At 38.9% G+C, this 27,459-nt stretch overlaps 1 protein-coding gene across 10 annotated transcripts in view; it reads left to right on the plus strand.

Moving 5' to 3' along the window:
- CEP350 (centrosomal protein 350) overlaps positions 1-27,459 on the plus strand; it is a 78,424-nt gene that overhangs the window by 1,013 nt on the left and 49,952 nt on the right. For 7 of the 10 annotated variants that reach the window (XM_042805439.1, XM_042805435.1, XM_042805477.1 and 4 more), the window contains exons 2-10: positions 10,314-10,399; positions 13,045-13,088; positions 14,039-14,153; positions 14,918-15,050; positions 17,263-17,879; positions 18,385-18,495; positions 22,285-22,398; positions 25,559-25,702; positions 26,506-27,161. In XM_042805439.1, the coding sequence (XP_042661373.1) occupies positions 10,327-10,399; positions 13,045-13,088; positions 14,039-14,153; positions 14,918-15,050; positions 17,263-17,879; positions 18,385-18,495; positions 22,285-22,398; positions 25,559-25,702; positions 26,506-27,161 (2,007 nt within the window). In that variant the 5' untranslated portion in view covers positions 10,314-10,326. The remainder of the gene's footprint in view (positions 1-10,313; positions 10,400-13,044; positions 13,089-14,038; positions 14,154-14,917; positions 15,051-17,262; positions 17,880-18,384; positions 18,496-22,284; positions 22,399-25,558; positions 25,703-26,505; positions 27,162-27,459) is intronic. The other 3 variants (XM_042805444.1, XM_042805472.1, XM_042805462.1) reach the window with 2 other exon arrangements.

Consider the following 27,459-nt stretch of genomic DNA (forward strand, 5'->3'; position numbering starts at 1 on the left):
TTTGCCGGCTCGGGCTGGCGGCGGCGCTTTTAAAGTTTAAATGGAGCCCTTGCTTGTGGTGTGCTGCGGGCTCCCGGCCCTGGGACCGGGGCTTGCCGGGCTGGGGGAAGAGCACCGGCAGCGCTCGGTGTCCGCCCGCTGCAAGTGCTTCTTACGTCCCTCGGTAAGAACTGCCCCGAGCGCTTCCTGACTTCACTGCTGCCATTCATTCGGGCATAAAGGTTTTTATGTTGGTATGACTGTGGCTTTTTTTTTTTTTTTCTCTGGATGCAGTTTTCGGGGATATAATGCCTACCGTTGATGTAGTTTTTCTGGAATAGTTTCTGTTTTTCTGTCTTGGGATGTAAGCTGTATCTCAGCGGCCAGGCGTCTCCTGGCACATTGTGTACGTATGTGCATGTAAAGGTTTGTGTGTCAGATAGCTTCGATGTGTAGATGAACGATACAGTGTCTTGCAATTGAAAATTTACGACTTGAGCAGTCAGTTCTGTATTTCTGCCACCTTAAGCTACTTCACAGGGCTACAGACTGTACAGGCTCGAAAACTCATTCAGGAGTCTACATGCTTGTGGGACAAAAGTGTGTGGAGTTGCAGACGGTCGGGCGCTTGTTTGTTGTTTCGCATGTCAGCTCAAAAAGTTCCGACAGACTGTCTGCATGGACAGGTTAAGTTATGTGAACTGCTTGCTCTTTCATATAGTTCTGGTTGCTACAACAATTTCATTAGGTAATGCTTTGGATAATTAAATGCAACTGAGGGTGTGGCCACATGAACACTGTAAACTGTTGAAGGCTTCAGTTTCTGTGAGTGACGCTACCTTAAACAAAGGTATGCTGCATCCACTAAATAAAGCAACTTAATTTATGTAGTAATGACACGTTTCTACAAGGGCCCAGGGTACTGTGGAAATTATATTGCTGATTGGTGTAGATCTGGTGTACTCCTCAGACTAGATGGGGTGGTAACTGAAAGAATGTGCTTTTAAACCTATAAAATATTTTGTTTGCATGGATTTGTTTTGCTAAGCTTACTAAACTTTGATGCATAGCTTAAGTTTGCCACTTTAACAATGTAAAGACCTCACAGACATAACAGTACCAGTGTGGATGGTGTTTTTCGTTTCTTGAAATAATTTATATCAGCAATTTGTGCCACCCTAGTAAAAGTATCCCTTAAATAGATAAGAATCTAATCTTGGAATTGCTACATCTGTTCTAAAGGTTTTGTTGACTTGGGTATAATCCTGCATCTCCTTACACCCCTCTACATACTGCTGGTGTCTGCTAAGAGAGTTCTGTTGTATCAGACACAGCTGTGGATAAAGTTATTGGTCTCATTGTATGCCCAGACGAGGCTGTAGTCCTATTAACATATTTAACAGTTAGCCATGTGCTTGACATCAGGAGCATTAGTGCATGCAGCACTAGATCTATTTTATATTGCCGTACCTATGGCAGTGAGGTGAAGCTGTGTGGTGTCAGGTGGGCGAGCATGATGTTCTGCTGCTGCTCCTCTTCCCCACTTCGATCAGTTGTGGCACTGACTGTGCAGCAACCTGATTCAGTTTGATAAACTGGTAGAAAACTCACCCAGCAAAAAAGGGAAGAGTGAGTAATTTTTCTGCTGGGTTACTGAGTTAAACTGGCTTGTGATGCAGTCTGATGAGCACTGCATCTATCACAGAGGAGTGGCAAGATAGCTAGGGAAGGTGGGGAGGAATATATGCATTCCTTCATCACTGTCAAGTTGCTAAATCTGCCCAACTCTACCTCAGAAATTTGTATTAGGGGTGTAGCTTCTTTATCAGTACAGCAGCACTGTTTGAACTGTGCTACAAATATACCTAGACTAATATGATTCAAACTGGTATAAGCTGTGATAATATGAAAACAGGTAAGGTGGTGTAATAATGGTAACAGAAGGGTTTTGGTAGTTGAGTGCGGAGAGAAAACTTTCCCAGTACAGTTAATACATTATGCATGTGACTGGATCAGAATGTAAGTGTAAAATTTATCCATAGATGCAAGTGCTTGGAAGATATATGTGTAACATTGTGCTAATGATATAATAGACTTTAATGGACTAGTCGATTGAGAATAAAATTACTTGTATGCAGAAGTCTGAAACCTTTGTCAATATACTGGAGAAAGAATAGAGAAGATAAATTAACTAATCAATTATACTAAGTCAATTGAAACTTACTGAATGCTAACAGAAGTTCTGCCTGTGTTTTAGCTTCATACGAACACTCCTCACTGAGGACAGAATTTCACGCTAAGTCCCATCCAAGGCAAAAAAGTGTAAAAGTTTAAAAGACAGTTATATTTATCTCTGATATTTTCCAGTCATATTAACATGTTGTGTTATGTTTGCTAATGACAAAATATATCGGGTATTGTACAGAACTGTCGTACTGAAATAGAAAAGCATGGATTTAAGATTTAGGCACATAAGGCTTTTCATGGGATGGAATTATTTAAAGACGAGAAAATATTGCTGTTTTAGGTAGTTCAAGAAAAAGTCTTCTCAACAGAGTCCTGATACCAGTCTTTGTAGTGCCAGGTCAGAGACAGTGCTGGTCATCACTGTTCTGCTTGTTGTTTGGTTTTTTTTGTTTTTTTTTTTTTTTTTAATGTCTCATGTTGTTATTGAGACATTTTTCAGACACTACTTGCGAATGCAGTTTCAGAGCAAAGGCATCAAACTTGAGAAAGTGACATTTGGAACATTTTCCCCTAAGTTTTCATGCACTTTATTCTGCTTTGAAAGAAAATATCAGTCTGCAGTTGACGCAGCTGCAGACGAAGTTGCTGCTCTGTTTGTATGTCTTTGGTATTGTTGAGCAGTTGAAAGCTGTTGTCTTAGAGTCTCAGAACTGACAGGTCTGGCTCTTGTACTTGGCCGAGAGGATTGCCTTTAAGTTCTAAGACGACTTCCTCGCAGTGCAGTGTTCCTTGTGAGATGAGGCAGGGCTTGTTGAAGAATTTGAGCATATTCTGCTGAATGGATTTATTATGGGCTGGAAGAATTGAAATGTTCTAATGTGCAGTTTTCTGGTAACTGGAGATGGAACGAATGAACTTTTGTTTTGAAGGCCAAGGAAACAAATGCCAGGAGTATTTTATTTGTTCTTGAAACTAGGGTATGTTGCTTATTTTCTTTTCTGTCATAAATGCAAAGATCTTTGAAGTCTAAGAAAATACAGAACTTCTGAATGGATAGGCAAACCCTCGTGTGCGTCTCCTTAATAAATAGATGCATTCTTTCTGCCTTTGTACTCTGATTTCTTCGCGAACAATGAATCGAGTTACGGGAGCTGTCACAATGTTTATTTCAATAGATTTCCTCAGAGTACCTCCTAGCATGTGATGCAGCAGAGTAAGACATTCAATGCGTTTTACTTTAAGTAGAAGCACTAATCCATTTTTTAATGCCAGTTTTTTTCCATCACTTTTGCATGAATTGTGATGAAGCAGAGGCACTTTTGCAAGTTGTCTTGTCTTCTCATAGTAGAAGTCTGTAAATGTCTGTCCTCAGTGTACGGTTGGAGAGACTCAGATTCAGTAGTGTTTCAATTGTAGAAAAATCTTCACCATAGCTTGGATGCAAATGTAGTAGCTGACTGATGCCAGTGATCTAATCTCAGAGCTCATGAAACATATTCATATTTTTCTACTATATTATCTGACATTTGATGGATGTATGGCTGTTGATGTCATTTATCTTCCTGGTTAACAGTTAGAGGTAGTGACGTACTTTGAAATTCTTTACTGCTTTTCTATCTGCCAGTGTGTGATGTATCTTGATTGCTCATTTTTTTGTACTACCTTAATATCACTAAAAGCTTTTTTATGTTTTCCTAGCTTAAGACAGATCAAATTTTATTGGTATATGTCTTACTTTTGAAGCATTTTAGTTTTAATTATTATTTTCCAAAGTCATAATGATTGGAATGTGAGTGGGTTTGGTATATTTACTGTTTGCATTGCAAGACAAAATACTGAATATTACCTAAAATTTTACTTGTTCAGAGCAGCAAATGTTCACAAGCTCCTTGGACATTATTGATGTTTGTTACTTCCATCTTTTCCTTGCATCAGCTTTACGTACTTGTGTCCACTGTCATTTCATACAGCCTTGCTCTTGGGGTGCAGTGCAATCTGGACCAGTAAAATATTTCTAAGTGAGATGGTATTAGTAGCCAGTCAGATTAAAAACCAGCAAAACTACCTATGAAGGCACTTTGAATAGTTTGAAGCCATTGACTTTTTAGCTCAGCACCACTTAAAAATTGTGAGAAGAAAAATCCCCAACTTTGTAGTAGAAATACTTTTGGACGAGCAATACAGAGATTACAGACTGGAGATAATATGGTAGAGAAGTGTTAAAATGAAGTTTGTGTCTGTGAAGTGTTGTGGAATTGGAGTTATACTTGGATTTGGAATACTGCCTTCCTTTCAGAACCTTTGCCTCTGAAATACGTTTCATTTGAAGGCTTATTATATAAATAACTGTTGAAAGAAGGTGAGGAGAGAACCTGTCTGATACTGCAGAGTCAGCTGTAGATTCTGGAGATGTGGCTTTTTTTGTCAAATACGTCATGCATGTTGTGCTGGAAGTTGTCCTCAGTCCTGAGGAAGGTCAGTGAATCACCTGCATCTAATTGCTTTGAGAGACAGTTTTCTCAAAATAATTCAAGGTTAAAAAAAAAAAAGTATATGTTACTCTTATATCAAAGAGCGTTTTAAAAGCCCATAAACATAACAAAAAAAAAAGTCTTAGAACTGTATCTTATGAATATTTTTAGCTCTCATTTAAATGGGATAATGCAATATGGTAAAAGCTTGGATTCCAGAAAAATTAGTAGGTAAATGTATTTGTATTCCAGACTCAAGCATATCATTATAAATTGTATTCTGTGGTATTTGAGGAGACACGGAAAGTGTTTCTGGCATCTTTAAATAGAAATTCCATCATTTTCAGTGGGCTGGCTCAGAAATAGTTTGCTTGACTAAGTCCGATTGTGTCTGTCCACCTGTGTGTGCCTGTTACTGCCAGTAGTACAGAGCTGTAGCTGCACAGACAGGAGCTCCAGAAGGTCTTTAGGCTTCAGAAGTCAACTTGCAATTATTTGTACATGGAAACTTAAAATATTTTTGTAAACAGGAAAAAAACCATTCCTAAAACCTTTTATTTGTCTCTGTGCCCATTTCCTTCATGGACAAGTTGTCTGTGAGATGTGGATGCAGTGGGACACACTGGAGCAGGGCATACAGACTCCAGTGGTATCTCCACAGGTAAGAACATGGTGAAGGAAATGGTTCTCCTTTTCCCCAGTCCCACTCACTCTCCATTGAGGTAAAGGCAATAGCAGCTTCAAGCATTTGCTCTTGAGGAACAACTGTGAATTATGATATGTGAGAGCAGCTAGTACAGGACTGGGATCGATCTGTCTGTTCCTCAGTGTTTCCATTCCTTCTTATTCTGCTTGCACAGAGGTTGTAGCTCATGGTACGACATAGCTAAAACTAATAAAGCAAAAAGACCAAAAAAGTTATTTTCAGACCTTACCAGATTCCCAGTCTACTTCAGTGTACCACATAATCTCATTTCTGTATGCCTTGGTCTCTCTTGCCTTATTCAGGCAGAAAGTCAAAGATGACTCCTTTTATTGGTGCTGCTGCCTTATTGTAGCTTAAACTGTGTGAATTGCTGGCCTCGTACACTGTATACCCAGTTTGTAGCAAAACCTGCATCTTTGGGGATTAAACATTTAAGTATATTCCATAGAAGTCAATATTAATAATTTGTTTCTCTCCCTACTCTTAGCAAAGCTTCATCTTTTCTTTTGTGATATCCCTTTCGTTTGGTATCCCTTGTGTTTTTACATGAAACAAAGTCTTGAGGAATACTGTTCCCTATGCATACTGAGTTTTTTTTATATAACTAAATAAGTGGGCGATCTCTTGATCACATTCTCTGCCTTCCTTCTCTGAGTCTGTATGATTCAGTTTCCTCTCCTGTTTCCTTGTTTCAGTGCTGTGACTTCTGAGTTTCCTTTCCTTATTGAGGTTGAGATACTAAGAAAAAAATCATACTGAGGGTGCTTGAAGAACTGTATCATTGGATCAATATATCAGTTTCTTTTCTTCTTTTTGCTGCTCTCCGTGCTGATTCTTCAGAAGTTCAATTTCTCTCTCATTCCTGTCTTTCTCCATTCTCTCCCTTTTTACATCTTGGTTTTCTCATCACTTTTTCTTCCTCCTAGCCCTGTTTTTCAACCCTTGACATTTTTGTGTACCTTCTCTAAGCATATTCTACTTGCATATCTCCCTTTCCTTTTGAAATGCTGTCCTTTTACTATGTTGACTTGTTATTTTGTTATCTGTTATACCTTTGAATGCCACCCTTGGTATGTTTGGTAGTAAACGTAGTGCTGGTTTCTCATGTTTTATTTGGCAGTGGTTTTCTCTTCATTTCCATTTCTTCCTTTCTGGTGTCTTCTCATGCACTCTCATCTGTCAGTTCTCTTCAGTGTCTTCCTGTAGAAACAGGTTTTTTTAGAAGAGAGTGGTTGTCATGTCCCATGTCCATCCATCCCCAGTTTATTCCAGGAGTTTGGAGTATATCCTTTCCTTGCTAGTTTCCTCTCAGGTCCCTTATCTGCAGCAGTTCTGCTGTGCCTTTTCTAGTGTGGTGGGTTTTTTTTTTTGTTTGTTTGTTTGTTGTTTTTTTTTGTTGTTGTTGTTGTTGTGGGTTTTTTTTTTTTTTTTCCTTTGACAAATGAGTAAAGAATGAGATGCTCACTTGATGTGAGACTGAAATGTCAGAACACAGTGGGGTTTGTATCTTAACCATTCACCTAAGGTGAGACTTGGCAAACCAGCCTTCAGTGAACCTGTGTAGGATGCCCATGTCTACTACAGGACAACCAGATAACCAGGAGATCAGTTCTGCTGAGTCTTCACTCTTCTACCCTTTCTCAGCAAACTTTTAAGATCCTCATAGCCTTATCCAACCTGCCAATAATCTGTTGCCATCACTTCCATCTCCTCAGAAGTTCTTTGGCATTTCATCTGTTGAGCTCAGTCTCTTTGTTTAAGCTCTATATTAAATAGTAATGGATCATTTAGTTTAGCAAAACAAATATTTTTGAAGCAGTCATTTGAGAATGTAATTTTTACAATGTGTTTCTTCACAGAGATGTTCATGGGACACTGAAACAACTTTTGTATTGATATAAAATGTATTTTTAAAATAATTTAAACTGCCTTTGCATAATTTTTTAGCTTAGTGTTATTCTCTGATCAGTATCAATTTCAGTGTATTTTAGTGTTTAACTGGTCTCCTACCCTGCATGCAAGTCCTATAAATAGACACGGTAACTGTGTCTTGATTTATTTCTTTTTCTGCCCCCACCCCCTAGATATATCCTTGATAGCATTAAAGTGTCTTCTCTGTCTGGTTTAACTTCTTGCAGAGACAGGGTATTGAATTATACAAGTATTTGGGGTTTTTTAGGGTGCTGCTTATTCACATAAGATGTAGCAATAGAAAGAAGCTATTTTAGTAATCTGTAGGAATTCAAATGTTGGTGGGAATCAACATCATTTATAGGTAGGTTTTGAAAAGCTGACAAATTTCTCCCACCCTTCCAAAGGAGTGGGAGAGGGACATCTAAAATCCAAATCCTCATAGTTAAGAAGATTACATCATGATTGAAAACTTCTGCAGTGTTGCCTTCCTGAAACTGTAGACAGCTCCAAAATGTTCAGTTCTTAGATGTCTTTTTTTTTTTTTTTTTAACCAAACAGCAGCAACCTGAGTTCAGCAAAACTGCTCAGTGGATCTCGGCTGGCTGCACTGAAGCCAGTAAGAGTCATGTTGTACCCTTGGAGCCGGCACTGGAGGTATCTGTTAGGAAAAATACACCGGGATGCTTTGATTACTTCCCAGCTTGTACAGAAAGGAGGAGAGGCTGAGTGGCGTTTTGTAGAGGGTCCTCGTATACTTTTGAACCAAGGCATTGAAGCCAGAATTACTGACCATTAGTGATCATTAGCACACAACTGTGGGTTATTAGTAGAACTAAGGTTTTCTCAAAAGTGTGTTCACTGTGTCTGACTTGTGCTCTGTTCAGCTCAGGTGAAGGACTGACAGCTTGTACTTGAGCGTCAGGATGAAAGGTGTAACAAGCGATTTCAGACTTCTTTAATCTGGTACTTTTCATAGAGAGTTAAGGAATACATAGAGTATATTACAATAATACATTCACAGGGCATTGTAAAGTAAACTATATAGATTTGTGTGTGTATAATAATAATAATTCTAGTCCCTAAATTCTCCTATTTATACTAGTAATACTAATAATAAGAATAAATCCCAAGCAATTACATGAAGAAGGATACTTAATCCCTTAAGAAATGGTTGGTTGTATGAAAGTTCTCTTATGCTAAATTTACGTACTGAGTACATTTTGTTACGTTTGTGTTTGGACAAGAAACTGATAATAGTATGATAGGACATCTTCAGCAGCTCTGAAATTGGTTCTTTATGGAAAATTCCCCCATTTTTAATAATATTTGTTTTCTACATTTCTAGCACAAATCTTTGTTCCAGTGATGGAGAAGATTGATTAGTTGATTTCCAGGGCAGAGCAGTGTTATGATTTACAGCGTGACTGATGTGAGGCACAAAGCTGCAGTTCTGTATGAATAAGCTCTGCAGCACCTGTCCTAGAAGCAGAGTTTTCTAACTTCCCTTGGCTCACTGCCCATGACTAGATACTTAAAAAACAAAGCACTCCCTAGTTCTTTCTAGAATTTCTGTTATTGTGGACTTCACTAATGTGTGTGTTTATTGTCCCTACATATATAAGCTCATATATCTTTTCCACACTTTTGAACACTTTCTTGAATTCTTTAAAAAAAGTCAGAACTAAAGGTCTTTTGAAGACCTGTGTTCTTATTATTGATAATCTTTCTTGGGATCACTTACTGCCATAAATACAAGCTATATGGCTGAATGTGAGGACCAAACTTCACTGTTGGTCACTGTGAGTGTTCTTAAAACCATGTACGATGAAAATCCTTGTCACAAAATATATAGGCAATGATCTGTTCCAGTAAGTAGTGCACAGTATTGATTTTTGTGGGATGTTTAGTCACCTTTTATGAGAAGAATGACCTTTATATTTGAATGCCCTTTTATGTGGCACACTATCTAGGGAAGTGAAAGCAAAAAAAATTTCCAGAAAATAAGAGAAATGGTATCTGGGAGTGCATGAGAGAAGAGAGGGGAGATTATGTCTTTATGATTCTTTCAGAGGTCCAGAACTTCCTGTATGAATTCTGTGGTCACCTAATTTTGTCTTTCCATAACAGAAATGTCCTCAGTCTGTTGTGTAGAGAGCTCAGTAAGCACGTGCCACCACCAAATAGGAAGCCCTTGGTGAGAGAGCAGCAGCAGTACTGACTAGTCAGACTTCTTGGTGGCTGCATGGATTCCTCTTAAATCTCTCAGACTTCATTTTTTTACTTATATAGCACTTCTTTAAAGTCTGTTACAGCTTTATGTATGACAGCCCATCTTTTGCAATGAAAGTAATGAGAAATAACTATTTGCATAAAATTACCTGTCTTTTAAAAATTATCTTTCTTGATTGAGTAGCTTTTTTTCCCTCCTTTATTAAAAACTCCTTTGGTGATAATGACTGCTTAGTTTGTTACTCAGAGTTCACTCTTCTTGAGATTCACTGTGCGTCTTGCCTTTGATGTTCACAGGAAAACAATGGCAGCTCCAGTCCTGTCTCTTTCCTGGCTGTAGTGTCCAGCTGCACAGTTCTGTTCTGCCTTTTCCTTTAACAGAGATAGGTGACACTTTCGTCTGTCATTGGTAGAATCAAGTATTTTTGCCAAATGTTTATAGGTTCAAGCCATGTAGTGCTGCCTCTGTTACCCCCTTCATGTGTAGTATTTCAGTTGTCATCTTCAGACTTGCTGGAATACTTAGTAATAAGGTTTAAATTGTGTGACCTCAGGGTTTTCTTTTACCAAGTTCACTCTTATTTGTAACAAATAAGAACAAAAGCAAAACCCTCTTTATCCACAGAATTACATGGTTTCTGAAAAACTGCAAGCTGTAAACACATTTGTGATTTGGTGCTGCTTTTCTGATCTTGTTCATGATGTGAATTTGAAAATTATCATGAGGTGAACATTCATCATAGTGATCAAGGTTGTGTTCTCTTTAGCATAAGAGACATTTGTTCTTACTTTATACCTCTTTGATTTACGTGACTATTTTTTTGTAGATAAACTGACACAATGTGGAGCAACAAGTCAAATGAGGTGCCTCTACAAAATCCTAGGCATAACCAAAACAAGGATTCTACTAGAGGTATGGATTTTCTCTGGTTTATTGGTTTATTGTTTTGGAAGATGTTTTGTCATGAGTTGTTTGAAACTTTGGGGAGTTTTTGTAGAAAGCATTCTCCATCCTCAATTTGGAAGCTAAGACCATGTGTTATATGGCTTCTTTTTTTGCAGAGATGGCATTTTCATACTCTGATCTGCATTAGTGTCATGATTTCAGCCCAGAGAACAGCTGAGCACCATGCAGCCTTTCACTCACCCCTTTGCCTCTTAGGGAAGGAGAAAATGAAGCAAAAAGGCTCAGGAATTGAAATAAGGACAGGGAGAGGTGACTCACCCATTATGGTCACAGGCAAAAGACAGACTTGTTAGGGGAAGAAAAAAAAACCCATCAGTTTCATTCAAAACACTAATAAAGACAACACTTAACAGACAAGGTGGAACAGTGAGAAGCACCACCACATCCAAAACCAGCTCCCCCCACCCCTCCTTTCTTCCTGGGCTCAGCTCTGCTCCCCATCTCTCAACCTCCTCTCTCAGCAGTGCAGGGCGCAGGGGACGGGGGTTACAGTCAGCTCGCTGCTCCTTCCTTCTCAGAAGGTGGGGTGAATGCTGCACATTCCTCTCCTGCTCCACATGGCTCCCCTCTCACTGCAGCCAGTCCTTCATGAACCTTCTCTGGTGTGAGTCCTTCCCACGGGATGCAGCTGCTCCCGTGCTGCTGTGGTGTGGGTCACCCCCCGCGTGTTGCAGTGCTCCCAGCGCCGAACTACAACAGTGGGGGCTGCTTCTCCCCTCAGAGTCCCGGCTTCCTTTAAGCACAGATACCTGCTCCAGTGTGGGTTCCTCCATGGGCTTCAGATTGGCCTCTACTCCACTGGTGACCTCCATGGGTGGCAGGGGTGTGGCCCTGCCATCTCAGCATGGGATACAGGGGGTCTCAGCTCCAGCACATCTCCCCAACTTCTTTTTCCTTTCCACTGTCCTGGGTGTTCATCCTTCTCATAATTCCTCCTCACAAGTCCCCAACCCCCTCTCAGGTTCCCCTTCTTAATTATGTTATTGCAGAGGCGCAGCCACTATCACTAATTGGCTTAGCCCTGGCCAGAGGTGGGTCTGACTTGGAGCCGAGGGAGCTTTCCAGAAGCTTCTCACAGGGGCCACTGCTGTAGCCTGCTCCCCTGCTACCAAAAACCCTACCACTCAGACCCAGTGCAATTAGGAATTGCCAACCTATGATATGGTTGCCAAATTGGCAGAGACAGATTTTATTTTTTGAATGCTGTAGAGGAGGAGCACTGCAGAAACAGAAACTGGGAACTGTAGCCCTTGAAAGAAGTGACAAAGAGCCTGAGAGGCAGCGAGAGAGGCATTCCTGACTCTTGCTTAGTTCCAAAGTGGTGAAGAGCTAAAGACACTTGAATAACAGCAGTACATCAACACTAAGATGGCTTGCAGCACTTTTGTCTCCCTGAACTGGTGAAATCCTGTTAGCTTTTTACTGTCATGATTACTCTGTAATTTAGGAAAGGAGGGAGCAAGGAAAAAAAAAAAAAGTTACAATACATCCCTGAGAGGGAGAAACCTCTAGTCTGTAGAGCAGCTGAGTCGCATGTTAAGTCTGTGGTTCAAGATCAGTCTTATGATCTCCACTGTGATAAAACTGGACTCCAGAAGTTATTTTGAAAGTAGAGACAGATTATTGTTTTATCTGTAGAGGACATTATTGCTGATTGTTTCCTGCAATATGTTTCTTTTAAAATTATGTACCTTGTAAAACTGAGGTGTTCTGCAGACATGAAGAACCATCTCTTGAAGCCAAAGCAAAGTTGTTTCTATGCCTCCTCGTTTGTGTTGTTGAGTCTTACCTGAAATGAAACTGGCAGGTTTTTTACTATAAGGAAAGGATTTATTTATTTTTTTTCAAACTCTAGTGCTACTATTCTCCATGCTTGTGATGCACATCAAGGTTTTGGATGTTGCATTGTGTAAACCATTAGATTAGAAGAAAACCATTAGAAACAAAAAGAGGGAAACTGAGGAAGTAAATATTTTTAGAGAAAAATATTACTGCATCCTACTGAGCTGGATTGCACATAGGGCACATGCTATCTATTTAGATTAAAAGGCTGAAGTTGATTAGTGCCTCCTGCTTGTTCTTCACAAATGTTGCCTTTATTTTGTTTGTTGGGTATACAGTTCAAAAAGATTGCTATTCAAAATTCACATGTTCAAAGCTTGGGTTTTGAGTGGAGTTTTTCAGTGACCATGTATTCATGCTTAGTTTACAGAAGAAGAAAATGGAAAGGGGAAAAAAAAATTAGTTAAACTATAGTGTAATGGAAAAATGTAAGATATTTGTGTTGAGGTAGATAATCAGCTTTATTTTGTCTTATAAACATCTTCTATAACGTGTGGTAGGTTTGATTTCAAGTGTAATAATGCATTCAACCTAACTTAGTGAACTCATTAAATTTAATGTTACATATTTTATTGCTCTGTTAAGACGAATCTTGACTGATAATAGTCTCATAGAAGAGATTTACAGGCTGGGATTGAGTCATTTAAAGAACTTGATTAGTGAACCCATGAAAATTGTTTTGAAACATTTTATTTCATTGTTTTCTATGTACTAATGAGAAATTTATTTCTTTGTTTCTGCCCTGTAAGATCTGACTGCAGCATGGGCTACTTTTTCTCAGACTAAGGCTGCTGTAAGTACTGATTCTTTTTTATTTTTTATATTCTTACTCCTTTTCAAATCAGTTAATGGCTACAAAAGCTTTAACCAAAGTATTGACTTGATCAGTGATTGGCTGTTAAACAAGTTGAGAATAGGGCAGGCAATTGGAGTATATGCATCTTGAACATTGTTGTATCTTAGAAAAAGTTTTCCACACAAGGTAGAAGAAATTTTTGCCGCAGCAAGCTTAGTCTTGAGTATAGTAATACCTGCTGAGTCTTGAGTGTAATATTGCCTTTCTATTTAACAAAGTCATGACTTCTAATTTTTCTGAAAACTTGAAAAAATAGCTCTCCCCTTCTTACCCAAACTAGTCAGAAATGGGGACACCACCAGTGTATTTCATAGTTTTCCATCTTTGAGCACTGGCTTTTGTGTCTTTCTGTAGGAATTGAACTCAGGTGCTTAAGATACCACACTAGTTTCTAAAACCTGGCTTCAGTGAAGTCAAACAGCTTGTTTGGGGGGGGGAATTCAGCTCTTTCCTGTAGCCTTGTCCCTTTCTCTTTTAATAGCTGAGCATCAGTGTGGGGTTTTACATGTGGAATCTTGTATTATGCTCTATTTTGAAAAGAGCATTATAGAATTTTTTCCAGGTGGAATTAATACTTCATTCAGCTCAAGTACCAAGACTCTGAATGGCACGTTATTATGATTTTTTCTTAAAACATCCTACTTATGGGAACAAAACTATGCAACAAAACCTAATTTAGATAGTCTTTTTAAACAAAACTTAATAATCTGATGTAGTTTCTGGCCATAAGGCTGTACAAGTTTGCCACATCAGCCTTGTGAATTTGCTTTTGCCTGCAGTTTTATTCTTTATGAAAATGAGAAAAAATTTGTCACATTAGGAGGAAAAAACCTGTAGCTTAAAAATTGAAAACAATACTCTTAATTTGCATTATCTTCAAATTCTAGTTACGTCATATAGAGAACAAATTGGAAATAGCTCCCACCAGCACGGCTGTGTTCGATTCTGTCATGGATGCCAAGAAGCCCTCGGCTAGCACTAGCAGGAAGATAAGCAGAAAGGGTATGTATTATTGAAGATGTACTGGGTAAGGCAGGGTGAAGCCACTGCATTCTGGGAAAACTTGGTTCTTCCTCCCTGCCCCCAAGTTGTTTCCTGCTAAGGATCTTTACTCATGAAACTAATTGCCCAGGAGAAGCTAATGTTTTCTTCCCTTGGCTTAGGAAGGAAAGTGTGCTATCATAGTCGCTTGGTTAGAGGGAGTGACAGGACTTCCCCCATGCTCTGAGTGAGCAGTCCTTATCCCGTTCTGATACCATGTTTTTGTGGGTGTTTTGGATAACAGTTGTATATGCCTGTGTTTACACTGGACTAGCTGTTTATATTTTTTAATGTTTGTCAACTCTTACACCGTGATAGAATGCTAAATACGAGTCTTCCTTTATTTCATTAAAGGAGAGCATTTGCTTGTAAGAAACAAAGTTTTGTTTTAAATACTATTTAGAGCATTCTGGTAGTGTGCTGCTGGAGAAGAACAGACAGATCGACCTCTAGTGGCAACACAGTCAACTTTCTCAGGTTTAATTACTTATAATTAATGTTTAAGCATTATTATCTCTCTTTAAATATTTTCATTGTGTCAAGCACTTGCCACCTTGCTCCTAGTTGCTGAAGATAGCTTGTTGAAAAAGAGAGGGAATACTTTAAATGCTGTTTTGGAGTGCTGCTTGAACCCAAGAAAAACTGTGTTCTTAATTGCTCCGTCCCAAGAGCTTTGTCTTTCTGGAGAGATAGGTACATAGAGGATTCTTTGGTTTCTGCTTCAGCTTCCCGGTCCTCCAGCCAAAATAAATCAAGCAAGGAGAAGTCCTCACGCAGCCCTCTTCGAGCAACCACTCTTGAAAGCAATGTGAAAAAAAGCAATCGTGTGGAATTTCGTGAACCATTGGCTTCATACAGGTTAGTGCTGGAGCAGGGGACTATTAAAGAAAAACATGCTAAGATCAGAATTAGGTAATGGTGATGTTTTTGACAACTCCTCAAAAATTGATTTGTTTGCTGTCTTCACCCACCCACATGAGCAGCATGGAAAAAAGTTTCTTCCTTTTTAAAAAATGTTACAAATTTATTTTTGGTTCAGTGAATATGAGTTTAAAGTCAAAAGTGTTGAAATGGGGCCAGATCATCAAGCTGATGTGTCTGTGGCCTCAGTGGCCTGATAGGTTTGATAGGTATTTAGTTTCAGTAATAGGGACCAAAAAGAGTATTTCTTCATGCTTTTCCAACTTTGTTTCATTAGTTCTTCAGCACATGTTCCCTAATGTATTACCATAAGACTATGTAGATCAAGAACATCTAGAACTAAAGATCCATTCCATTTTTGGGTGTGAGAGAAACCCAAAGAAGAACAGCTGTATCAAGGAGAAAAAGTGGCACAGAATATTGCAGGCCACAGAACATGGTGGGGTGTGAGGAATGGAGAATATAGAAAGCCTGTTTTTCCTAATTTACATTAAGTACTTTCAAAAAGAAAGAGAACCTGCAGCAGAAATAAACTAGTTATAACTTCCTGTAATATCAGAGTCTAGAAGACTTCTGCCGTAACTTCCTCAGTTCCTTGTGTTTTATGAGCAGTGTGTGTTCTTTGCACAGGCATCCCGTATGAATAGCTTAGTTGGCTTGGTAATAGTTTTTTATTGGATTCTAACACATGCTTTGCATTTTTTTCTGAATATTCTCCCAGTGAAGTCAAATTGCTGCTGACTGATTAGAGTGGAGTTGGCTCAGTGTGTTGTGTTGTTGGCTTTTTTTTTTTTTAATTCTACTACATCTCTATTAATAATTGTTATCCTAACATCTAAATTTTGGTTTCTTTTTCCGCTTGTGTCAGCTGTGAGGTTCTCCCTCCTTGTTGCATGGGGGGCTGATTTGGATTAGTTGTATAACCTTGGGTCAGTTTTGTTAATTGAACATCTCTGTTGTCTACCCTATCTGGAGTCATTTACATACATCAGTTATTTGTTTTAAAAACATGTAGTAAATGTAACTGACTTCAGGGAAAATAAGAAAATGACAGCAACTAGACCCATGCCATTATATCCAATTGAAAAGAGTAGCTTTCTTACAGTAAGAAGACTGTGTGGCATTGAGGGAATTAATTTGGGGATTAACATCAGAGGTGCTACGTTAACACATTACTGCTTCTCTGAGAACAGCCTGAAGTCAATGCATAAAATGTGTATAGAAAAACAAAACCAGAATAATGGGTAGAACAATCTATGTGTGTGTATGTTTATATATACTTTTGGTGAAATTTTGTGCAATTAAACCACTCAATTTTTATGTTGACTGGCAATGATTACCACACCATGTAACAGGAGTGTGCTACTAGAGAAAGAGAGGCAATTTCACAAGTACAATGTTATGACCCGACTTAAATGAGTTCTTTAAACATACTGGCTGAAGCAAGCCAGGTAGATTAGGTACTGGATTTTCACATCTTCAGCACCTCATCAGTAAAAATACAAAACCCACACTTTTGTCCTAACAACATATGTACCGTGAGTCTATTCAAATATACAGTCTGTTTTTCTGTGAAAGAGATGCTTGAGAGTTCCTTAGTTTGTAGAATGTCTAAGGTCTATGTAGGCTTTACATTTGTTACAATACAGCTGGTTCACTCAGCAGTTCTTATCAGGGGCTTGCCTTTTTAATGCTCAAATACAGGGCAGGGGTTTTTGGCGCAATTTGTTTTCTCAGCTAATGAATGTGCTGTCGAGGAGCTGTGCATGTGTTCATTGCATTGTTTTAGAGAACATATATTATGCTTAAGTTTTACACTTGTTTTTTATTGAAAGCTTTTTTAAATTGAAGAGGGACATTACTGCTTAGTGAATTTCAGTGTGCCCTAGTTTCAGCTCTTCAACTTTATTCATAGTCCTGTTCAGAGAGAGGGTGCAGAAAATGAAATTTTGAACAGAAACCTCTTTCATTTTTGTCAGACTTGCACTATTAAATGTGTGGTGATCAAACTTTAAAAGAGCTTGCCTTTAAAGTGGAGACACAGTGTAGGAATTCATTCTTTTAATTAATGAACATGCTCATTGCTGGGTTGGAAGGTCCTAGAGTTACGTTTCTGATGATGGCTTTTTTTTTCCTTCTGTTACATCAGGGATACATATAGTTCTCTGTCTTATCACAGTTCCAGCCAACTTGAGGCCAAGCAACTGCTGTCTGGTTTGGACTTCAGTGAAGCAGAAGGGAAGACTGAAGTAACAGGCCGTATGATACATGACCGAGATGAGCGAGATCTACACAGCAGAGATTTTGAGAGCCCGTGTTCTTCTGCTGCAGATGAGACTGTTGTAAGGTATTTGAATGACCGACCAGCAATTGATGCCTTGCAGAATAATGAGGCGTTTCTTAAGGTTGCAATGCCTCCAAGATTGGAAGAGGAAAAAACTAATGGCTCCAGAGGAGATGACAGTAGCACTAAAACTCCTCAGAGTAACACATCCCAGGACAGTGAACTGAAAGTGTCTTCCCCTTCTGCCACAAGTAGTTCTAGTGCTCATAGGCTGGAAATCCTGAAACGGCAGCAGCATGATGCTAAGCTGGAGAAGCTGAAGGAGCGGATTCGAAAGCAGTGGGAGCATTCTGAAGAGCTGGCTGGCAGAGGGCACCACTCAGGATATGCTGAGCAACCTGTTGTGATCACAAATGTGGAGAATGCGGTGACTCCCAAAGTCAGGAAAGTGGCAGCTGCGCCTGCTGCTCCGTCATACAAAGGTATGGAGGTGCTGAATCCCTACAGTCAATTCACTGAGCAACATGTCAAAGTATGGACATGACTCATGGCTGTGTTTGGGCAATATGGGAGTGGATAGCGTGGTTTGATCACAGGTATGGACAAGAAAGAGAAGAAATTCCTGCCAATTTACGGAAGTGTGGATTCTTTTGAAACTTTTCCTGTCTTCTTACAAATTACTATAAAAAAGAAGCTCGCTGTATTAGTGTTTGTGTTTCTGTTTAATATTTTTTTATGGTCTCAGAGCTTAGTAACATTTTATTGATTAAGAAAGCCTTTCATGTTTTTAATAATCTTCTCTTCACCCAGTCCACTGTTTTTCAACTGTGAGGAGGTGGCAGACTGGTTTATTGCCTTTTTCTAGTTTAGCATTAGAAATTCAAGTAATTAATTTCTTACTTGGCAGTTTCCCACCCCTTCCACACTGAAAAAGCTCTATTTACATCTTATGCTGTTATTTTAAACTCTTAAATTGTTTACTTTCAGGTTTCAATCCTGCTGAAACAAAGATTCGCACTCCAGATGGCAAGATCTGGCATGAGGAAGAATTCCATATTAGTCGAGAGCTATATAGAGATATAGCACTCCAGTTAGCAGGTGAGACACAAACTGAATGCATTAAGCCACCCAACCTCTAAGAGGCAGAGAAGTTTACTTTGTACAAGTCTACAAAGTCATGGAAACAAAAAATCGAAGCAGTGAATGTTAAACATGTTGGACTTCTCTCCACAGGAAGAATAACTTCTTGAACACTAAAACAGAAAAAAAAAAAATCATTCTGCCCATTCTCTCATTAAAATACTTTTATTAGAAAAATCAATGCCAAAATAATCAAATGACAAGTTTTCTTTGAAACAGGAATTGAAAAAAAAGTCTTCCTTGGACCAATTTTTTGTTTGATTTTGTAACTTCTTTATACCTGTTTATGTGAATGAATGTAATCTCCTGTTTAAAAGGACAAAACCAAACCACTTTTTGGTTTTGATGAAACCTATATTATCTCACGGGAACAATTTTGATATTTTTTTGCCATCTCTAACACTGCTGAAGTGATTTGTACGCTGTATGTTGAAGCCTGAACTCTACTGCCTTCAGTATAGCGTCAACAAATTGTCAGTCTGAAACTGCTTTGGGAATTGTTCATGGTATAGGTGGAGCGTATAGGTAGCTAAAGGGGAGATGGGGGCTTCTGCTGTGGAAAATCTCTGGAATGCTTGTTTACAATGCAGTAGGTAACCTGCAGTAAAAGGAATATGCCTTCAGATATGTGTGGTGGAGGTGAGATAGTATGGCATTAGGTTGGTTTAATATCTTGGAACTTGTAGAACTTTAGTGCTTTATATGAGAATAATACAAGTCTTAACGTTCTTGGAGAAATTCATGTCCCTCAGATTTGTATGCGTGAACTGTATTAGAGGTCTTCCCTGGATTCCCTGAGGAGGGGGAAAAGGGGTAGATGAGAAGGTGGTTTAAGAAACCTTTTAAATAATTCAGATTTTTATTTCGTCTCTTTTACCTTCATTATTGTAAGACTCAGATAGAATATGGGAGGGGAGACTATGTAACTTTGCAGTGGTAAATTAACAGAACATTACCTTTGGTGTTTATTCCACATGAAGGTGTAGGAGAGAATGTTGAATGCTAAAGGCTTAGAAAACTGCTACTCGTTCCTCTTTGCTTAATGGTATCTGAGAAACATTAAATATTATTGTTGCAAAATGGCAACACAGGAAAAAAGATCTTTTTTAGGTAATGAGCTCATTTAGCAACACAGTATTCTGATGCTTAAAACAATTAGGAAAGATGATTAAAAAAAGCTGTATATTTAACAGTTTTGCTGCTAAAAGATGAAAACAGTAATACGTGCTTTTTGTTTTCCAGTGTACTGCTCCACGACTCAATCTTTATTAATTTTTCACTCTAGAAAACTGCATTACCATTGGCAGCAATTTTCTCTGGGTGATCTAGGGTAGGATGCCCAAGTGTGCTTTTTGGTTTGCTAGGCTGGTAATGGTAGAGTGCTGTAAGGTTGAATTGCTTTTGACTGGCTGAGTTGGGGGAGGGGGAAGAGATCAGATGAATAAAAAGGAAGGGAATGGAAAATAAAATCCTCCGAGAATCTCTAGTTTTGCAGTTTAAGAGTTTGCATATTAAAAATAACTTTTCTCATTGGTCAAAACTTTTAAGACCAGAGAAAAATGCGATGAGATTGTAAACCTGTAGCTGTCTGTGTATGTTGATAGTATAGCGGCTGGTATGGAAATTATTAGGCTTCAGTTTTCTTTCACTTGTACAGCTTGACAAGATACTGAGGAATTTTTCTGGAATCACTTGAAACAAAGTTCAGAAAGAAGAGCTGCTTCTTTTCAGTGAAATTGGTTTGCGAATACTTCATTCAGCGTCAGTCCATGAAAGTAGTGCCAAATCTCTGGAGACTTTTAATGTGCACTAGCATTTATTTTTTTTTTTTAGTTTTCACAAGCATAATACAAATGATTCATGAGCTCTTTATAGCAATCCAGATTTTTGAAAAGTTTTGTTGAAGAGGTCCAATTAAAAAGGCATTTGGATCATGTATGTGGTCAGTGGACTTCTGGTTACAAAAGGAAGGAGCTGTGTGTGTTTTCACCCATGCTGTCTTGATGCCATGTGTAGAACAGCTGTTGTGGAACATGTCTCCTTTCTGACCTGAAAAGATTATATTGAATAGCTGATTCCAAGTAATCAAATGCTGGTGCTGCACATAATATATACTGTAAATGTATTTTTAGGCTGTCAGATTATCTGTCCATGTGTTAATTCTGTATTAAAGTTACAGCATGTGGAGTTTTGGTTGTGCACAGTCAGTTGTATCAAAACTGTTCTGTGCTCTCTAATGCTAAAATAAGCTATAAGATCTCTAATATCTACAGAAGCATTGTTCTTTACTGCAACAAAATTTTTACATGTAAGCATAGACCATACAGAATGTCTTTATCTTTGGTTAGCAATTAGGCTAAAGAATATTGTGTGGACCCCAAGCTTCCAGTAATTCTGTCTTAAAGATGTTCAGGATTGCCCATACTAGAACAAAATTGCTGTAACATGAATAGAGTGAGTGGGAAGCAGCCTGCAGTTTCCTGGTATCAGGAAGGAACTGTTTGTCACTAGAAGAGGTGAGGAGGCAAGCTAGATTTCTGCAAATGTAGTCACTGAGGCCTCTGGTACTTGATGCATTGATTCTGTCATCCTTGCGCTTGTGGTCAGCCTCAAAGATGACTGGAAAAATTGTAAGGAAAGGATATTAAGGGGGAGAAAGACTCTTAAAACTCCATTCCCACATCCTTTAATATGAGCTGTTGTTCTGTCTCTGATACTTCCTGTGGGCATCCATCAGAGAGTGGATTCAGCTGAAATTAGGGGCTGTAAAAGTTAGTATTGGTATCTAAATAAAGCTTCAGATTTATCTGTGGAGAGGGTTGCATTCTGGTTGTTTAGGTTGTCTGGTCATATTCTTTATAGAAGAGGAACAAGAAAACAGTGGTTATAGTGGCCCTGGAGCTCCTTATCTACAGTTACTTCACTTTTGGGATTAAGAAAATAGCATCTTCAAGGCATGTAAACTGAAGTGCTTTAACAAATCTTTGAAAATGTCCAGGGTAGACTGCTGAGACTGAATATACAGCTTGCCTGTCCTTGAGCAATGCTTGTCTCTGCTGTGTGCATTGGGCAGCTGGGGGCTGGTGGTTGAGCCACATCTCAGGTCTCCGTTTTGTTCTTTGCTCTAATGTGAAAGCATAGTAAAATATGACTTTATCTTTGTTAAGTCCTCCTGGCATCTCTAAAGCCTAATTGTGTTGCGAATGAGGGCTTAAGTGATACAGAATAGTTCTGCATCACTGGATGAATTCTGTGACAAATTTTGCAGAAAGTAGAGCACACGGGTATCCTACTTTCGTGTTCCCACATGGAAGCAATGAGCAAATGTGCTGCCATGCATTAATGGGGAAGCAGCAGCCCGTGTGTTTCAGGAGCGAAGGAACTACGTGTTCTTGTGGAACATGAATACTATAAAATGTAACATCCATAGTAGAAGAGAACCAACAATTGTTCCTGTCAAACTGTCAACATTTCTTTTAAAATTGAAAATTAACTTTGTAAAGATCTATTATGGCATTGCTGTGGCTTTGCTGCATTCAAGTGCGTAGGTAAACGGCACTTGATTAAACATTTTCATGCCATAAGGATTTTAAAATGTGGCACTGGGAGTAATTGATCTCAGTATATAATCTGGGAGAGTCAGTGAATTCTATTGTGTTTCTCCAAGTTCTGGTTTTTCAAGGTAAATGTTGAAGCAAGCTTGTTATTCCTGTGGGATATCACTTAACAGCTTTTGTTTGTTTTTAGAGGATTCAACAGTGAAAGGAAAACCTAGTGAGAGAAGCAAAGAGAAAAAAGCAACCAGACCAGTGCGGAAAGTGCAAAAACTGACACGGTTGTCAAGTCCGGAGTCCAAACAAGGTGACTAGCTCTGCTGTAGAGGGAAGACTGTCACATGTCCTTCAGAGATGAGTTTTGTCTTGAGAAATAAAGTGTATTGCTTTCAAAGTCTTCTCAGATGTGCAACAATGCTGCTCTTGTGTGTTTGTAGATTATATGCTACATTGGGGATGTGCATGTTTTGTTGTTGGTTGGTTAGCTGTGTGTAGTTTTTGGTTTATTTTAATTTTCTGCCTTTCCACTTGTGTGCACCTTATGGAAACTGCTAAATAGTGTGTGTTTCTTGAGGGGGCGGGGGGAGTGGGTATCCTTAGGTATCTGGCAGGCCAACACAGGAAAAAAGTGGAAATAGTTCTGGATCCTGCTTCTGTTTTGCTTGTGTTGAAGCTGATTAGTGCCTGACCTACAGCTCAGTGAAGAATGGTGAGAGGAGGAATGGAGATTATATTAAAATCAGTGCAGTGGGACTTGCCAAGTTGCCCTCGACTTGAATTGAGGGGCTACGGCGCAAGCCGTTACCTTGTATGGTTTCTCAGCAAGGAAGCAGAGAACAGGCTGTCCTTTTGGCTCTTCTCTGGCTGTTGTGCTTCTTTGTCCTGTGTCAAGTTGTTGCTGTCCTGCACCTTCAGTTCTGGCTTGACCCATTCCTGGCTTTTTCAGTTAGTGAAAGAATGCAAAAACACATTCCCTGACAAGTCTCACAAATCTTGAGGTTTATAAAGGAACACTTATTTCTTTTACCAATTAGGAAATTTTTATTTTCACTGTTGTCTGACATTTCTGCTGTCTCCTAAATAAAGCTAAAGTATTTAGAGAAGATGGTGTGAGCAGGTTACTGTAGAGCAGTGCCTTGTAGTAGAAAATAAAATTAACTGCATGTGGAATTCTGTCAGTGCTTCTTAGTTTTCCAGTAATGTTAATCTTTGATATTGTGTGTAGCAAAAGAATTAGGAAGACTTCAACATCTGCTTTGTATTTGGTTTTAATTTTCATACAAAGCAAGCAGTTATGATTGCAATCACATTACAGAGATTTTTTTTTGTTTCTTTAAATGCATGCGAGGCTAGGCATCTCTTGTACTTCTTAAGGTTTTATATTTCTCCTTATGTACAGTGACCTGTAATCCGTAAACACTGTTGAAGAAAAAAAGCTGCTGTAAAAAAAAAATGTTACAAAGGGTTTTTTAGAGAGCATGTGCTTCTGCATGCTGTAAATCATGAAGCTGCACGTGAATACTTTTTAAGTATTAGCATTCATTACCGCAAAATAAGTGATAAGTATGGATTTGCTCCTTCCCATGGTGATCAATTCGTACTTCAGGAACTATACTAAACTAACTTAACATATTTGCGACAGTTCCAAGTGAGGCAGAAGCACAGAGATTGCTGCAGATTTTAATGACGATGGTTATTCTCCATCATGGATTAAATGTGAGGAAAATAATGGCCTGAAATCACTGTAAGAACAGGACCAGATCGAAGTGGCATATGTGTGGTGGTCTGTCCTCCTCTAGTCAGAGCAATAAGAAACTGCTTAACATAGCCAAGGCTATAAATAGCCACAGCTCATGTTTCCCTCCGTTAGCGTGTTTTTGTTCAAACAGCTGACTTGAAATGGAAGATGAGACTTTACACTGCTTTTTAAAATGCACGCAGCAGTAACCGAGAAGAGCGAGTTCGGCAGGAGAACCCCTTTGGCTGATAGTCTGTTTCAGAGAGGCTTGTAGTGACACGTTTCAAGTGACAGATTTATAAAATACTTGGATAATTTACAATGCAAGCAAGCAGTACTATTAGTAAACGAATGAGTAGTGGGCTGCAGGCTTGGACTGAACAGGTTTCCTCCTTCTGGTTTAATAACAAAAAACCCAAAATATAACAAAAATAACAAAAATATAATATACAAAATATACAAATATAATAACAAAAAGAAAAGAAAGGGAGGGTGGGAACTGAGGACTGGGGTTGCCAAAACACTATTGGTCTGCTGTCCTGGCTCTCACTGGAAGTTGCTTTGGTACCAGGTCGTCAGAGTCCTGTAGTAGGGCCCAGAATACAATCCCTTTTTTCTGTCTGTGGTGTGTTCATGCAGCGGTGTCTGGGTTTGTTTAGGCAGTGCTGCCAGAGGTAGAAAATGAAGTTGAGGGGTTAGGAATCAACTGTAAATTGACTATCCAAGTTAGGTGCTTTTCTAGCAATAAAATACTGCCAAATGGTCTAAATTAGGTTATTAATACTTCTATTTTTATATGATGCTTTTTGACAAAGCTCTTTAGAGTAATTATATTAAAAATTATTATTACTAATAAAATTACTTCAATTTAAAATATTATTAATAATATTAGTGGGATGAAAAGTGAGTTGACTAAATCTAACATTTAATCTAACCAATATTAAGAAAAGGTGCCACCGTACCCAGTTTTTATCACTTAATTATATGTAGGGTGATAAAATACTAATAGTGTTTTGATTGGATTTCTGTCACCTGCAAGGTAGTCTGTTCTTGAAGTAAGTACCAGCTGATGGATTTGTCTTAACTCTTTTCAGTCATGGTACAGAAATCCCAGCTAGAGGACAGTGAATTAGTATTGACATTAAAAAATTGCTGCTTGGTATTTCTTAACCTACTCAGAAGAGACACCCGTCTGAACATCTAGTTATCTGTAAAAATCTCTGTAGTGTTTTTTTTGCTAGAATATCAGCTAATACTCTTTTAATATTAAGATGAATATATTTTTATCTCCCACCTTTTTTTCTGTTCTTATTATTACAACATTTTAGATCCTGTTATGTTTTTTTATTTTCCTTATTTAAGTGGAGGTGAACAGCTTTTTCTCAGACCTCTGTAAATATTTCCCCTCTCCCCCAGTAACCTTTGCATATACGTTTTAGACCTGTATAACCCTGTTCTCTTTTTCAAATCAGTTTTTAAATCAGATTTTCAAATCAGGGCTTTAATATGCTACACTGTGTTTTGGATTTTTACATTGTGTTCTGTGTAGGCACAAAGCACTAACAGTTGTGTGATTCAGCTGTTGAGTGTCTTCATGGTACCTTACTGCAGCCATGCCACTTAGGCAGAACTAAATGGTATAGAAATGATTAACGGTTGCAATAAATACTTCTTGATACATTGGAAAATCCATCTGGTGCTTGACTTTTATTTATTACTTACTGTGCAGGTGGAAACTATGTGATAAGTGCATCCTCCTGGCGGGAGGGACAAAAGCTAGTAAAAAAGATATTGGGTCCGGCTCCCAGAATAGAACAGGACAGAAGAGCTGTCTCTAGTGACAGAACAGGACGAGAGAGAGCTGCCAAGTCTGGTAAGTTGTACTTTTATCACTGGACTTTTAAAATTTTATTTAATTTATTATATGTCACTGCATGTCCGCAGAGTAAAGCAGACTTCTAGATATAATGTAATCAGTTCCATATTAAAATAACTCCTATTTTTAACGTGGGATTCGAGGGGGGAGAATTTTGTTCACATCCATGATTGAGATGCATAACCTCTCTTCCTGGGTGGATTATGAACTTCTCTTGGTGTCATGGGAAGCCTGCCCCTGTGCGTGTGACTTGAAGGGCAGTACGTGCTGCAAAGGTGCTTGGGAGCTCTGGAAAAGATGGGAAATAGTTTGCAACCAAAACAAATGGATCACGTGCAATCTGTCTTTGCCTCTTGAAGCTAGTGGGAAAGGAATGGCCAGATGAATTTTCGTGCATATAATACATAAGTTCTGGTTGGGCATCCCTGTTTTTACAGGAATTGTGGTTCTTCCAGATACTACATAACATCATCCATGTGCATCATAAATCTTTATTGATTCCTCCACCAGCCCTTTTCGGAATTTATGCAGAGTCTCAGACAGGGCGAGTAGGGGACAGCGATGGCTGCTGTGCTTCTTATACCTGTGAGGTGGTGAGGCTGGTAAGAGTATAAAGGATGCGAGCTCAGTCTAAGCAAATGCTGATAGATTCAGGCTGTGACACTGACGGAAGCAAAAGCACGTTTATAGTGAGCTCTGCACTCCTCCCTCATCGTCATGTTTGCAGCTGTTTCAGAGATGGCATGTAACTTCCCAAATTTGATTTTCACCTGAAATCTTTGACAAGTCTTATTCTTTAGCAGGCTGTATTGGAAGGACAGGTTCAGATTCTAGACTGGATGTTACTCGTAAAACCTCTTCAAGAAGTTCTGAAAGGTCAAGGAGTAAAGTACGGTCTGAGAATAATCTGAAGAAACTGGAAGCTGCTCTTCCAGATGATCACCAAGAAGATCATGCCTCTGTAAATAAAGACTTCCTGCCCATGGAGATACGTGGAATTCTTGATGACTTGCAGTTGGATTCCATGAGTACAAAGCAAGAGAAAGGTGTGGAAAAACAGAATCAGAAATCTGTTTTGCCAATTCAAAATGCCAGGAGCCACAGTCCAACCAAAAGGAAACCGGACAAGATAGCTGCCAGTGAGGAGCCTCAGGTGATATCGAAGAAACGTCACTATGATACAGATGAGGTTCGTCAGTACATCATCAGGCAGCAAGAGGAGAGGAAGAAGAAGCAGAATGAAGAGAAGAAAGCACAAAAGGAGGCCACAGAACAGAAGAACAAAAGGCTCCAAGAGCTCTACAGAAAGCAGAAGGAGGCTTTTACTAAAGTGAAGAACGTCCCTCCTCCTGAGCCTTCAGCAGCCAAACGGTTACAGGAAACCTATTCTAAACTATTGCTGGAACATACGTTTTTAGAAGAGCCACCTCAGCTGCCTACGGTGCAGGAAACACAGGTATAGCTGATTCACTAACTTTATGTGTTGCAGTTGTTTGCAGGAATAGGAGGTTGTATGTTTAGGAAGGTCATGACTTGTCCTGGTCTGGTTATCAGTTAAGAAGAAGGATACAAAGAAAACTGTGTAGCTTTTGCTTAAACATAGTGATTTTGATCTGGAGCCTCCTTGCTAGTGGCTGCTTTTCAGCACAGCAAAGCCTCCTAGAAAGGGTAATGGAAATCAGCTTTCTATTATAAATAGAAGCAGAATTTTGGATATTAGCTAAGAGCAGCTAGAAATGTTGGCTCTGAAGAAA

Source organism: Tyto alba, unplaced genomic scaffold (assembly GCF_018691265.1).
Source record: "Tyto alba isolate M040663 unplaced genomic scaffold, T.alba_DEE_v4.0 Super-Scaffold_1000006, whole genome shotgun sequence".
In the NCBI taxonomy this organism is placed as follows: domain Eukaryota; kingdom Metazoa; phylum Chordata; class Aves; order Strigiformes; family Tytonidae; genus Tyto; species Tyto alba.